Here is a 13,741-nt window from a genome sequence, read left to right on the forward strand (position 1 = left end):
ATTACAATGATTAACCTATTAAAAAAAGACTATATGCAAGAAATTATACAAGGCTAATATTTCTGCTACAGTGAAGTCTGTCTACAGGTAGGAGCCAAAACTGAAGCAGGTACTATTGCAGCAGTCAGTTGTACTCCTCCTGAACGGGGCAGTAATCTCAAGAAGACAAGATCTAACAAACAGTCGAGACAAGGGTAAGTACCGGATGAAGGACAAAGAACACACTTTAACAAAACGGCATTCTTTAAACGCAAACTACTCTGACGACGGCTTCTTAGCCAGCTCATCCAAAATAAGAATATAAGGCCATAAAAAAGCCCCCCAAATCAATCTTAAATTATTTTATCACATCTTTTAGTCTGTGATTATTTGAGATCCTCTTCAATAGTACATGCAATTCCACTTAACTAGATTCAGTATTAACATCTAGAAGCGGTATTAAAAATACTAATGTGAAGACTTCTATAATTTTGGAATCAAACATTTATGAAGTATCTAAGTATAAAAACAAAATGTTTTGGAATCTAGATTCTACCATACTGTGGTCCACACTTCTGCAGTCAACAATATGGACACACAGCGCGCATGAGTATTAAATTCCATAAATGAAATACTTCACACTAAAAATGTGCTCATTCATAACTGTAATAAATGAAGCCTACTACATTTCTTTTTTCTTGAAAGCAGACATATCTACACACGTCTTCATAACAACAGGGTTCACAAGTTTTATATTTTCATTATACTTACTCTGCAGAGGCTGGCAAGATACTTATGGGAGAGATATGAGCACTGCAATAAAAAAGCAGCAAGTTAATGTAATGCAGAAAAAATATAACACAATAGTCTTGAAGATAGCAGAAAATAACTTTGAAAACACTAAAAAATACTGCATGTAATGCAGTTAATTAAAATAAATGTCATAAAGCAAACACACTGGTTTGAAGCTACATTATTTGCAAGGTTATTATTTAGATGCAGAAGCCTTAAAAAAAACCATCATAAGATAGAAAGTTGAAGCAGCAGCAATGCAGATTTCTGTCTCTTAAGAGCCAGTACTCAGTATGTTATGAAGCAATGAGCTATCAGAGGTATGGTCTTTCCCAGGGGAAATACTAATCACTCAGTTTCAAAAGATTTCCTGACATCTTGCTTAAGAACGTAGATTTTAACCTTGCTGCCTAAAGCAAATTCTAAATTACTCTGCTTCCCTTCACAGTTGCAATTCAGAGAAATCTTCACTGCCTGTCAGATTGTTGCATATTTTTATTCTGCAACCTTCAACAGATGCTGCTGCAGTCTCCAAGCACAGCTACGTTTCAAGTGCAAGGCAGGTACCTCCCAGAGGTTTTGGGACAGAGTAAGCCATTTGTAAAGCACCTAGAAATCTCTGAGCACTAGTCACCAGTCTGAGACTTTCAAGTCCTCGATAAATCAGTGTGCCTACACAACTAAGTTCAAATAAGCTAACTCATGCACATGCTTTCCCTCTTCAATTTTCCATTAACACGATCAAAATTCTCTTTGTTGTAACAGAATACTTACGAAATTTTAGGTAAATAAATACTCAATTCATGTGGGGGGAGGGGGAGGACATGGGACACAACACAATATGACAAAGGCAGTAGAAAGAAAGGGTATTTAACTAACAGCTGAAAGAAACTTTTCATCTACTCTTTACCTTGTAATAAAATGCACGGCAGCCAGAATGGATTTTCAAAATGACTTTCATGAATGCATAAAGTAAACCCTGAAACACGGCTGGGGTGGGGGGCAGACTCCAACAAGACTGCTGCTATTAAACTGAAGAGCTACTTCAAGGACATACTTTTGGCTGATATTAGCCTTGCTTATGCTAAACAACGTTGAACAGTCTCTCTGCTTATCTTAGAATAATTTTAATACAGCAAGGACTGTCTTACTTTGACCTTACAGAGTTTGTTAGTAGTACATCCTCTGCTAGAGAGGTAAGAAAATCAGACCACCTATTCCGGCAAACTTTCTATTTCTTCTTCCTCTAACTAAATGCAAAGTGGGAAGAGGTGAGGCAAAAGAACATGAGCAAGAAAACTCTCCATTAGATACTATCTGATTAGGAAACGGGTTAAAACAATTATTTTAAAATGTCCTTTTGCCTTGCACATATTGCACTCGGCAATAAAGTGCGCTGTGTTTGAATTATACCACTTAAAGATTGAATGAAGCTGGTAGTTCAAAAGGTATGTTTTGTTTTTAAATGGCCACACATTTTTGAAATCAAGCTTTTTTTTTGTTTTTTTTTTTGTTTTTTTTTTTAGGTGAAGAAGAAAACAAAGCAGATCTACTCCAAATGCTTGGATAAAAAAGCCAGCTCCAAACTACTATTTCAAAATAGATTTTTGCCATACAGCTTCAGAAAATGTATCTGATGTAGGAGGTTGATCTTGTAGCGACCAATTTCAAAACCGGTGGATCAAACAACTGAAAACATGCTTGAACACACTGACACTTTTTTTCAGTCCCCGAAATGGTAAGAAAAAGTTCAGACCTTGAGATACTTGCATTTCATTGACGTATCTGTGCACAAGAGCTCAGCACAGCCCTAATGCTTGCACAGAACGTTGAGTTTACTGTTTTTGTTTTGACAATACTTGAAATAAAAAAAATGAAGTAAAGCTGTAAGTTCAGCCCCATGAACAAGATAAAGTAGGGGAGAAGCACAAGCAAGAACTTCAGAGAAAAAAAAAAGAGATTTCAAAACAAGAAAAATGTAGTTTTAAATATATAATCCCAGAATTTTCAATAATTCTAAAAACACTGTATTGCAAAAGGTATGCTTACTTTTAGAAAGTACCAATACATAATTTTTCATGTTGAAGTAAATTTACTATTAAAATACAGTCACTTCTAGGACAAAGGAGAAAGAATCAGAGGCAATCAGAGCACAGGACACTGCAACACACTAGTCGTCGAACGGAGGAAAAAAATTCAGTCAAGGGCACAAGTACAAATACTATTTATAGGAAACTGTGATGACCTGGAATCCTTTTATTCTACCACTTGAGACAATGAAGAACTATGTCAAGAGAGGGGAGAATAAATTCATCTCCAAAGAATCCAAAAGATTTCAGACATGGCTCATAACAAAATTTCCATCTTACTAAGTAACCTTCAGCCCTTCCAGCACAGCATCGTTCAGCAGTGCTTTTATTAAGTACCTTTGCACGTATTAGAGGTACTCAGCAAAAGATGTGCATAAATCAGCAGCATTCCAAAGCCTGAAGAATCCTCTTACTACTCAAAGAATATCTTACAACTTCAACTAATCACTTCAGCAACTAAACACTTCTTGAAAAAAAATGTACCCATCACTCTCAGCTGAAAATTCATTACAACTCCAGAACTGATGTACCGTGTTCAAGACTACTTATTTAAAAGCTGTGATTTATACTGCTGTACAGAGTCTTAACGCAGCATGACACAGCAAGACACAAAGGTAAACATCTTTGTTTTGGAATACTAACCCACCCCGGAGAATCCTTTTTGCACCTTCTCCCTACCCATAAACAGTCCTGTTAAAAAGATACTGTATTTTTCCATCTCAAGGTAACTAAAGATAAAACACTTCAAAGTTCTTGCAAATTTACTGACTGTACGTGAGTTCATTTCTCATTTAAAAATATATATATATCGATGGTGCCATTATTTCATTTCATAATATCCCAATAATACATTTCATCTCACACATTTCTTTTAAGTCTAAAAACACTTATCTGCAATCGTTCCAAAGTAAAATTTTTCTTTAATCCATTTACCTGTGCAGCAGAACTTTGCAGGCCATTCTGAGTATTTTTGCTATCCCGAATGAGCACTTCATGTAAAAATGCTTCATTTGAAAAATAGCTAAGCGCGATGCTGCCTGTTGGTTGTGCATAGTGCTTGCTCACATTCAATGGCTGCTTGTCAGACAGCACTCCTGGAGTGCTGCACTAAAGCCTGCAGTCTAAATAGAAATAGACTGCAACATGAGGTCACTCCTGACAATACGCTGCCCAATCAACATTTGAAAGCTTTCTTAACATGTTGTTCACAGATCTTCTATTTGATTGAAATAGGGATAAGTATCTGGATATTAAACAGAGAGCTCAACCCAAAACAATATAATATATTTTCCATCACAATATAATATATTTTCCATCAATCCAATCCAGTTGTTATATTTGGTTTGTCTTACTATATACACACACCTTCTCTTACTTTTGTGGTGTATTATGTCCTCGCTCTCACTGACCAAGCTCATTAAAGCAAAAAACAGACAACAAAAATATTAGATAAGTAGTGAAGAGCTCCTCCTTGTCTCTGCATTTAACATGGAGAAAGCAAGCTGTTTACAGAACTTATTACTGGTGGTATCTCATCTTTTTATACATCTCATCTGAAAAGCCCAAAGAACATATTAAGAGTTTTATTTTGGTCTTGTAACTGACAATATTTGAGATGAACTGCAAAACCTAAAACAATTACTAACTGACAAAGCACAGCAATGAAGAAATTCAGCATAAAGTAATGACAGAAAAGGATTTTAAAGCGATTGTTTCAATAGCTCCTCTTAAAAATCAGCTGCAATGCTGAGCGAGTAACTCTTTTCTACAAAAGCTGGGACAACCTTACTGAAAGCGCCATGCTGAAAGCGTCTGATAAGGGTGAGTATGATGTTGCCTTTACCATACGTAAGGTCAACTAGCGTACAACAGATGCTCCCTGACTGGGTGACAGCCTTCAAGATCACTCAAAAGGTTTCTTTTAAATAACATTTTCACACAGTCACTAAACCAGACTGCATTAACGATTATCCATGTTCTCATCAGCTTTCTCACACACGCAAAGTCAAATTAACACCATGGTGTGCATGAAGGTCACACATTTTTAAAAGAACAGAACAAGAAAAGAAAAAAGGTAGCAAGCAAAATCATAAGTAAGTTATTATAAAAGTATTTAAAAGGAAGATCATATTCCTTGTCATATGGATCAAGATGATCTTCCAACAGAAGAAACGTGCAACCTTTCCCCAAAAATTTTCCATAAAGAGTCCCCAAAACATATAGATACCTAGTTCCCAAAACCTGACAGTAACAAAGATGCAACAAAACTCCAAATTAAGGAACTGTACGAATCATGTTCTTAAGATATACTTGTCTTCCTCTTTCCCTTATGCAGGCCCCACATCAATACAAATTTCCCAGGAAATTGGCATTACCATGTGTTTTCCTGCTTATTTTTTTATATCAAGGAACTAAAAAAATTATTAAAGGGGCATTAAATGCAAGTCATGAAAATTTTTACGTTTGTAAATATATTTGTTTTAATAAGCTTCGATCAATATATACTATCTCATTCAGCCTGCATTATGTCTTTTTATGCTTCCTGCAGTAGTTTTGGTTTTACAGTCAAGATCCCCTTTCTTCCTCTAAAGGGTTCCTCCAGATCCCTCTCCACAAATTATGCAAAATGCTAACCATAATTAATGCTTTTTAATTTTTAATTAACCCTAAACATAGTGTAAAAATGTATTTCTCTTCAGGCTATCAAATTTAAACTCTCAAACTTACCAAGTTTGTCACTATTCCCACACTTACACATTCCACAAGCACCAAAATACCTATGAATAGTACAAGTGCTTTGAAACTTTAATTGGAACAAGGCTGCTTTCATAGAAATTCAAATTTCAGGAACTCTTTTTAAGTTGCGGTAAAATTAAGCAGCTATATTACTGACAAGGATAATTAACAATTACTGTGTAATTTAACAAAACAACCAAATTAGGATTATTCCTCATCCCTCCCTACAAGTTGTTACATGAAATGCCCATGCCAAACACATACCACAGAGAGAAAAAAGTAAAATTCACTGTTCATAGAAGGTAAACTATAAGCACAAGTAAAGCAGACTTAAAAATATAAACCTGTGTATTACAAGCAAGTGCAAATAAGCTCTCAGATGGAAGTACAATTTTAAGTTGACGTATATGCTTTATAAGGATAAATCTTAATTAAAAGCTGACTCCCACTCTAATACTCCTGCCCTTATTAGATTTCGCAACTTCCAAGCTTGCCTGCAGCTCTTTACCAGCACAGCCTATCCAAACTGATCCCTTTAGAGGGTCAGGCTCCACAGTAGGTAATACAGGGCCTTCCAGCTTCAGCAGCGATTATACCTGTCAAGACACTGTAAGACCTTGGCTTTTCATGATTCTTTCTAATAACTCTTTTCTAAAATACAGGTAACAAACCTCAACTCGTATGTAAGTGTCAGACTCCTACACCGATATAACAAAGAAACATCAACCTCTGAGTTAACAGCAGAGTTTAAATAAATTGAAGAAGGGTCTTTAGGTGTTTTATAAATATATTAACAAGCCAAATTTCACAACACTCTGCACTGAAAATAGGGTATCCAGAACCTTCATTTCAGCTCAAATTAAAAAAGAGGCCTGAAGAAGTTTCTGGGTCATCAAATCAAGTTTTCTACAATCACAAGCAACCTATTTTATGAAATCCCATTTATAACCTCACAAAGAAATCATCTCTAAAGCGCTCAAGGTGTTTTCCACATTAGTGCTACTAAAGGCCATGCCAGGGCCTTATTTCTCAAAAGTCCAGGAAACCATCCTCCAAATTCCAACCTAAAATGGTCAATATTATCCACTTGTTCTCACCAACACTGTCTACTTGGTCATATACAGCTCCTACTCTTCCCTGGTGGTTGCCTCTAGTGCATTTTTAGGTAGTAGTCATACCTTCACAGTCTTCATTACAATTGTTTATGAAACACATTATAATGTACTCTAGTGAAATAAGGAAACACTTTCATTTAAAACCTGACAAGATTGGGCATTAAAAAAAAAAAATAGATCATCTCGATAAACAAACTCTTAAAGGCTTTAGAATGAATTAGAGCCATAATAAGGAAACAGCTCTGTTCTCCAGCACGTGAGAAAAAAATTGTCCTAGGATTTCCTACGATACTAGAAAATAACCTTGGTTTTCAAGCAATTCAATAAACATGAAAATAAGGGGGAAGAAAGGGAGTGGTAGCAAGACAGCACTGAACGGGTTTGGACCTGTCAATATTCAGATTCTTTTACGTCCCTGCTACAAAATTTACTCTTTAAAGTAACACTTCACAGTTTCATTAAAATATGCCCTTCTCCCTTCTCACCATAAATCATCACATTTAATCCAACTTAAGTTCTACAGACTCTTTCATCCACTGAACTTGGGAACAGGTTTTTTTTTTTTTTTTAAAACACATTTTACCACTACAAGAACTCCACCTACTTCTAGAGCCTTCTCGCAGACATTGCGACGTATCTCCAATGTCTGACAGCTTTTCTCACACACAACAAACCATACTCCAGATGTAAAATAAAAATTCAAGGTGGAAACGAGTTACCTTGTTGATGCTGTAACGCTCTTGGAATCCGAGATACTCCCGGTCATATCTAGATGTACCACAGCAGGCCTTTCTACAGGTTTCTCTGTGCCATCTTCTGGAAGCTCTTCAGACTGCTCAAGCTTCACATCTTCCTCCTCTTCCAAGAGATCATTTATCTATACAAAGATTTATTCACAAGTTATTTAAAGAGCTCCATGGAATTACAAGAGCATGTGAATTATAAAAACACCCCTACTTGTAAGAGGGGAATATATTCCAATTTTAGAAGAACCGGGCACACTATACTTGCTTTTAAGTAAAACCATACACTAGCCATCATAAGAAAGCTACATAACCATTCGAAATTGTGAACAAAAACCTGGAAAAAGCAGCACCTCTGAGGCAGTAAGCGTACACAAGGAGAATCAAGAAACACAACAAAATACTGGCCATGCTGAAGACACGTGGCACAACCTGTCCTTCTCCACCTACAGAACAGGGACGGGTCACTTTCACCTATTCCACAGGTACTGCAAGGCTTATTCATTCCTGACAAACATTTTCAAACCCTTCTATGGAAGGCCATACAGAAGTCTAAGACTCTGGATTTTCCATGTACTGAACAAATGCTTATAATGGCAACTATAAGACCACAAGTACCAAGATCTGTTCCTGTCAAGCCCATTTTGTCTGATATTTTTTGTTTCTAAATGTAGGGGATGATTTCACTGAAATAGTAAAATAAAGTCAATTAAGAAATTAAAATATAGCCAACTGACAACTAAATAGAGCCACATTCTTTTTCTACAGGCAAATGAGCCTAAAACTTCCAAACATGTGAACAACAGAGCAAAGTGATTCTACTTGATTCATCAAAACTCTGATTGATGCAGCAATCTCCCAAACCTGTAAAGCCAAAAGTAAAAGCATCAGCAACAGTCTCAAGAAAAGATGCTTTGTAATATCCACCATGTGAGTAGAAATGAAAACTACTGAAATAAGAGAAACTGAATCTTAAGGAGTTTAAGATTCCACAGAAGGTAGAGTGGAGGTACAGCCTCCTCCTCCTCCCCCCCCCCCTTTTAAAGGGGGGGGTACAATGGGTACAATGTGTCACATGGCACTACATTCAGGGCAAGCAATTTATTTACCCTCGATTTCCTTCTGTAATTTCGAGAGAACGTAACAAGACAGGAAGGGCAAGCCCACCCCTGCACAGGGGCAGCAGCCCTTCTGCCTGCCAGCCCCAGCAGGAGCAGGCCCAAACAGGAGTGCTCTGTCGACATCTGCTGGAGAGAACATGAAATTACGGGGACACCCTGCTAGGCCTGGAACTCGCTTCTGCTACATAGCGAAAACGTCTCCCAAAGAGACCAGGCTAAGACCTAACGAATCAGAAAAAAGTCCATAAAATTAACAAAGTATGAGAGCCTAGACCAACTAACTATACTTTAAAGAGTGGGCACTCTAACCCAAAGCAGTAGCTTTCAGCCTCGGATTGCAAAACTTGCAGCCTAGACAGATGAAAAGGAGTACACAAGACTTTAGTAAATAGTCTTCTGTATGTAGCAGGACTAGGCTAGTTTTCAGTGCTAGACACATTCTTGCTAAGAGCTGAAGAAACAGCAAACATTTGAAGAGCTGCATTTTTTCACTAGAGCAGCTAGCAGAGTAGCAGCTGCTCGATCCAGAACTTGCTGCCCACGCTTGGCAGTCTGGACCAGTGGGTGAGGTGTCTCCGCTGCAGCAAAGAGGAAGCAGTCAGCTGTCCTAGTACTTGCCTCATCTGTCTCACTAAAGGAGGGGTTTGTGGGATAGTTAGTCTTTAAAAATTCAATATTTTATGTTATTTTACTTAGCAACTGCTGGTGATTTTCCATTTTCCCTCTAAAGAAAGTGTACTGTTCGTCAAGCCACCAAGCACCAGAAAATTCAGTTTAAGATTTTCCACATTTCTGGGCAAGGGTGTGAGCCAAGATTTTAGTAGTAAGTTTGGAATCCACCTCTTCAGTTATACACAAGTACTTCTTCCATGTATTATCACTCTTACACCATGACTGGTTAAGAGTTAAAAATATTTGCCATAACAAATAACGTTGTATCACAATACCACACGAGCAGCTTCACTTCCCTAACAATTCTCCATCTGTGTTAGCTCCAGCATCACATTAACTTCATGAAGTTAAAACTTACCGAGAGGAAAGGCAGAATTAGCAGTAATGGATACCACCAGTCACAGAGACAGGTGAACTTGGCAATCCTGACAGCTGAATGAATACTAGGATCCAGAGTATTTCTATTCTGCTCAACTTTCTCTCTCTGGTTTTCAGCATTTTTCCCATTAACATCTAGATGATGACATTTTTAATTTTTAGAATCAAAAACATCATTCAAAAATTTTGATAGAGGGACACACAATCAAGTGGAATGCAAGATCCTGCAAGTTTCAATAAGATATACCGAGACATATTATAGACCAAGACTAACAAAGTGCGGTTTTTGCTTTCACTTACAGTAGTTCTCCATTAAAATAGTTCTCCATTCCTAAAAGGTAATTAAAAAGCTATACTACTTATATAACATAACATTGTCTATGTCGGGCAGGATATTACTGCTGTTTTAGCACATGTCGATTTTTCTATATAGCATAGCTATCCCCCTCTCATTGCAAGCCACAATTTCACAAACACATGTATGTTAAAAAATGCATTTAAGGATAGAACTAGGCTTTGTCAGTTTACAAGAGACTACTTGAAAGGCATATTGAAGAAAACATATTTCAACTTATCTTTCAAAAACATAAATGGCTATAATGGACACTTAAGTGATAAAATATTGCCACTTAAAATATTCTTACCTGCTCAGTTATTGAGCTTAAATCATTAGTAGATGAAAAATCTTCCTCTTCATTTTCAAAGAATTCATAGTAGTTCTCCAGAAGTCCCGCCATTATTCTGCTAACTATTTCTTGTTCTTTCAGATCCTCCACATCTGTGTAAATGCTAAAGATTCCAATACTATCTTAGTTTGAAAATCTAAATCCAACTAATTCCCCAAAGAACTCCTGTGAATGACTTCTAAGGGCTACACTTCTCATCATTTGCCCTGTTCCACTGTGAATACACAGAACTTCAAGTATAACTACTGCATTATAAAAGTTTATATCAATTTGTATTTAAGTGTGATAAAGCTACAAATATTTAGTTAGTTAATTTTTCATGAGGAATATTTAAAAGTCAAGTAGCTGGCTGTAGAGAGGAATCCCCCGTATACATTCACACCTTAACAGTTTTCTTCCAGAACTTGTCTTTCTGTAAATAGGAATCTTACACACCATCTTTAAAAGCTGAGCCTCAGTATAACTACTGTAACGCAACAACCAGATCAGCGGTTCCAACGCCACAGCTCACGGGCAAGCTTTTGCTTCGATCACAAGCAAAATCTGTAAGTGAAAATCAAGGGGTGACAGGAAAAAAGATACTACCCAAAATATACGGCATACTTGCTACTGTTACTAATGAACCAGGAAAGACTGGACAGATTTACACTCTCAAACGCACATAAGAGTACTGCACGAACTTTTATAACCAACTTACTGAAAGACATCTGGGCCAAAGACTGCAGCCAAAGAACTTGCTGACCAAATTTCTTCATGATGCGATGCTACATTGGCTAAAAATTTACACAGAAACTTTAGCAAACTGTAATTAACAGGTGGAAGCTGCTGCAAGAGGAACCTCAACTTTCTTCCAAATTCATCTTCATTATTATAATCTGTAAAATGTAATAAAAATACTTTAATCATCACACTAATATATTTGATTTTTTCACATTTGATACTGATCAGCCTTTGGACTCGGGACAAAAATTTCTTACTTCTGAAGCACAAATACTTTGACCAGACCAGAACCTAAAACAGCAGGATTTGAACTGCATTTGCTTGGTTTGAGTTTTTAATACTAGATTTCTCCATGGAAAAAGGAAAAAAAAAAAGCCAACCAAAAAAGAAAAAACTTAAGTGTCCATCCCACAAATCAGAAGGCTATTTACAGTGGTAGTACTTCATAAACAAGGTCTTTACTTGGCCCAGCATCTGGCCCTCTCATTTCAGTCGCAGAATTAGTTTAGTCCTCTCTGAACTTTCCAAAAGAGCCTGATAATTCCTGTTTCCTATTCAGTTACTCCTCGCCAGTGATGTCAGAGGTTCGGTGTGGTGCAAGGAAGTGGGGAAACATACCAGAAAACCTTTACAGTCTTGTTTTCAATGCAGGGTACCATCAAACACTTTCCCTCACTATAAGTTTAATTTCTGCTATGAAGCAGAAATTAACAGCCTAAATCGATGATTTCCACTGCACTTTCCTCTGCAAGGACATTAGTAGTTTCAGCATTTTTCCCCAGTTAATGCTCATTCAGTTTTCTGACTACATCGGGGTAGTTTCTCCATATTCTTTAGTTTTACCATTTTTATATAACAAAAGCTAGCTATTTAAAAGTGAAGTTAAAAATCAAGTTTAAAAGTTAAATTTTCTGTTTCAGAAGAACTAACCACTTTGTCACTTTTCCCTCTACCGGCATCCTCTTCTCAACAGATGAGAAATTCTGCTTTCTTTTATGGTGCCTAACTGATGAGTACAAACAATCTCAGTGTACTCAACCTAACACACGCTTACTTCTTGCTGGTTCAATTTCAGACCTGAAAAAGGGTCACCAGAAAACTTTCTCATTCTCATCCCACATCCGCATATCACTCATCAAAATATCTGTCGCATTATCAGCCTTGCAGGCAATGAGGTTAAAAGAGTTTACAACTGCTTACGACCTAACAAGGAAATTCCATATAAAGGAAAGTGTCAGGAAAGCAAAACAGGAGAAAAAATGATGCCAACAGACCTCCCTTTCCTCCTAAAACTTTTAAAAATTCTTCTTAGATTACACCAAAAAAAGTTTGAAGTTGATGAGTGGCCAACTCTGTCCCTCTAGATGAGGCAGCTGAGAGGCACACAGGTTCTTAGTAGTCTATAAAAGAAACAAGTAAATTCCCTGCTGTATATATGTAACAATACAAAACAGTAACTGTGTAGGCTCCATTTGCTCAGATACAGTCAATATCTGCAGTGTTTGAATTCACAAGTGAAAAAGCACCAAAAAAAAGAAAAAAGTTCTCCTAACACAGTAACACAATATGCTGAATAGGTTAATTGTTAGTTTTGCTCTAGATATATGTAAGGAAATGGAACAGCAAAAGGAGAAACTAAAGAACTCTTTCACATTCATCCTTCAAAAAGAAAGGGAGCAAGATAGAGAAAGGTGAGATATACACACACAGATGTTTAGTCTTTGCTAACCTGCTTTGAACTTTAGTTTCTAAAACAACAGCCAGAAACCTAAAGGGAGAAATACTTATCTGAAAATGAAGTCGTCTCAATGTGGTCCATGGATACACACTTCTGGGACACATGGCCTAGCGCATCGGGGTCAAATTCACACTTCAATTAGTAAAATCACTTGCCTTCGAGGAACCACCATTAGGCCTGCACAGAACGAGCCTTGAAGGGTATATAGGCCACACCTTGTTATATAACTAAGTTGTTGCAAGAACTAAGCTTAACCTCATGATTAAGACCACCTTCTCAAGGGGGAAAATGCCATAAATTACATATGGATCCAAAATTACTACCACCTTCTGCGTTTTCATAAGCAATTCCTCTAACTAAGATGCAGCTGATCTTGTAATCCTGGAAACTAATAAAAACAGACATGACTATCAGACAGTCAAAGTGTCAAAAACCAAACCCAGAGCAGAGGAAACCAAACCTCTAACTATAGTATCAAGAAACAGTATTTAAGGGTTTATCTGTACCATGGGAACAAAACATATAGTTTAAGTCTTTCTAAAATCGCTTTCTTTTTTTTGTAGTGTAAAATGAAGTAAGCTGTAAAAATAGTAAGCTGCAAGTGAAATACAGCATTCCTCTGCCCATTTAACCAGTGGAAAATAGACTGGGAATTATGTGCTCTCCTCCTGAAACAACCCACATGCAAATCCTTCCACCATCATCCATTCAAAGGTGGGAAAAAAAAAACTCGGAATTTCACACGGTAGTTTACAAGTCACAGAAGAAAATTACACTGTCATTACACCAAATGAGCATACCACATTTCCATTTCCAGTCCTGATAAGACAGTACTGCAAACTGAAGTGCACAGTAGTATTATCTGACAAAAAAAGCAAACATCAACATCCCACATTATTGCCTTAACAATTTCATTATCGTCTTTCGCTATATATCAGCTTTTCCAGAAGGAAAAAATGGTTTACTAGCTA

The 13,741-nt window shown here is 37.0% G+C and overlaps 1 protein-coding gene across 6 annotated transcripts in view; it reads right to left on the reverse strand.

The window, feature by feature from the left end:
- The window catches only part of FAM13B (family with sequence similarity 13 member B), a 51,437-nt gene that overhangs the window by 23,371 nt on the left and 14,325 nt on the right, over positions 1-13,741 (reverse strand). For all 6 annotated transcript variants that reach the window (XM_068959345.1, XM_068959348.1, XM_068959343.1 and 3 more), the window contains exons 5-8: positions 11,010-11,187; positions 10,271-10,415; positions 7,432-7,589; positions 751-792 (exon numbers count right to left, since the gene is read on the reverse strand). In XM_068959345.1, coding sequence (XP_068815446.1) covers positions 751-792; positions 7,432-7,589; positions 10,271-10,415; positions 11,010-11,187 — 523 coding nt within the window. The remainder of the gene's footprint in view (positions 1-750; positions 793-7,431; positions 7,590-10,270; positions 10,416-11,009; positions 11,188-13,741) is intronic.

Source organism: Struthio camelus, chromosome 13 (assembly GCF_040807025.1).
Source record: "Struthio camelus isolate bStrCam1 chromosome 13, bStrCam1.hap1, whole genome shotgun sequence".
Classification (NCBI taxonomy): Eukaryota; Metazoa; Chordata; class Aves; order Struthioniformes; family Struthionidae; genus Struthio; species Struthio camelus.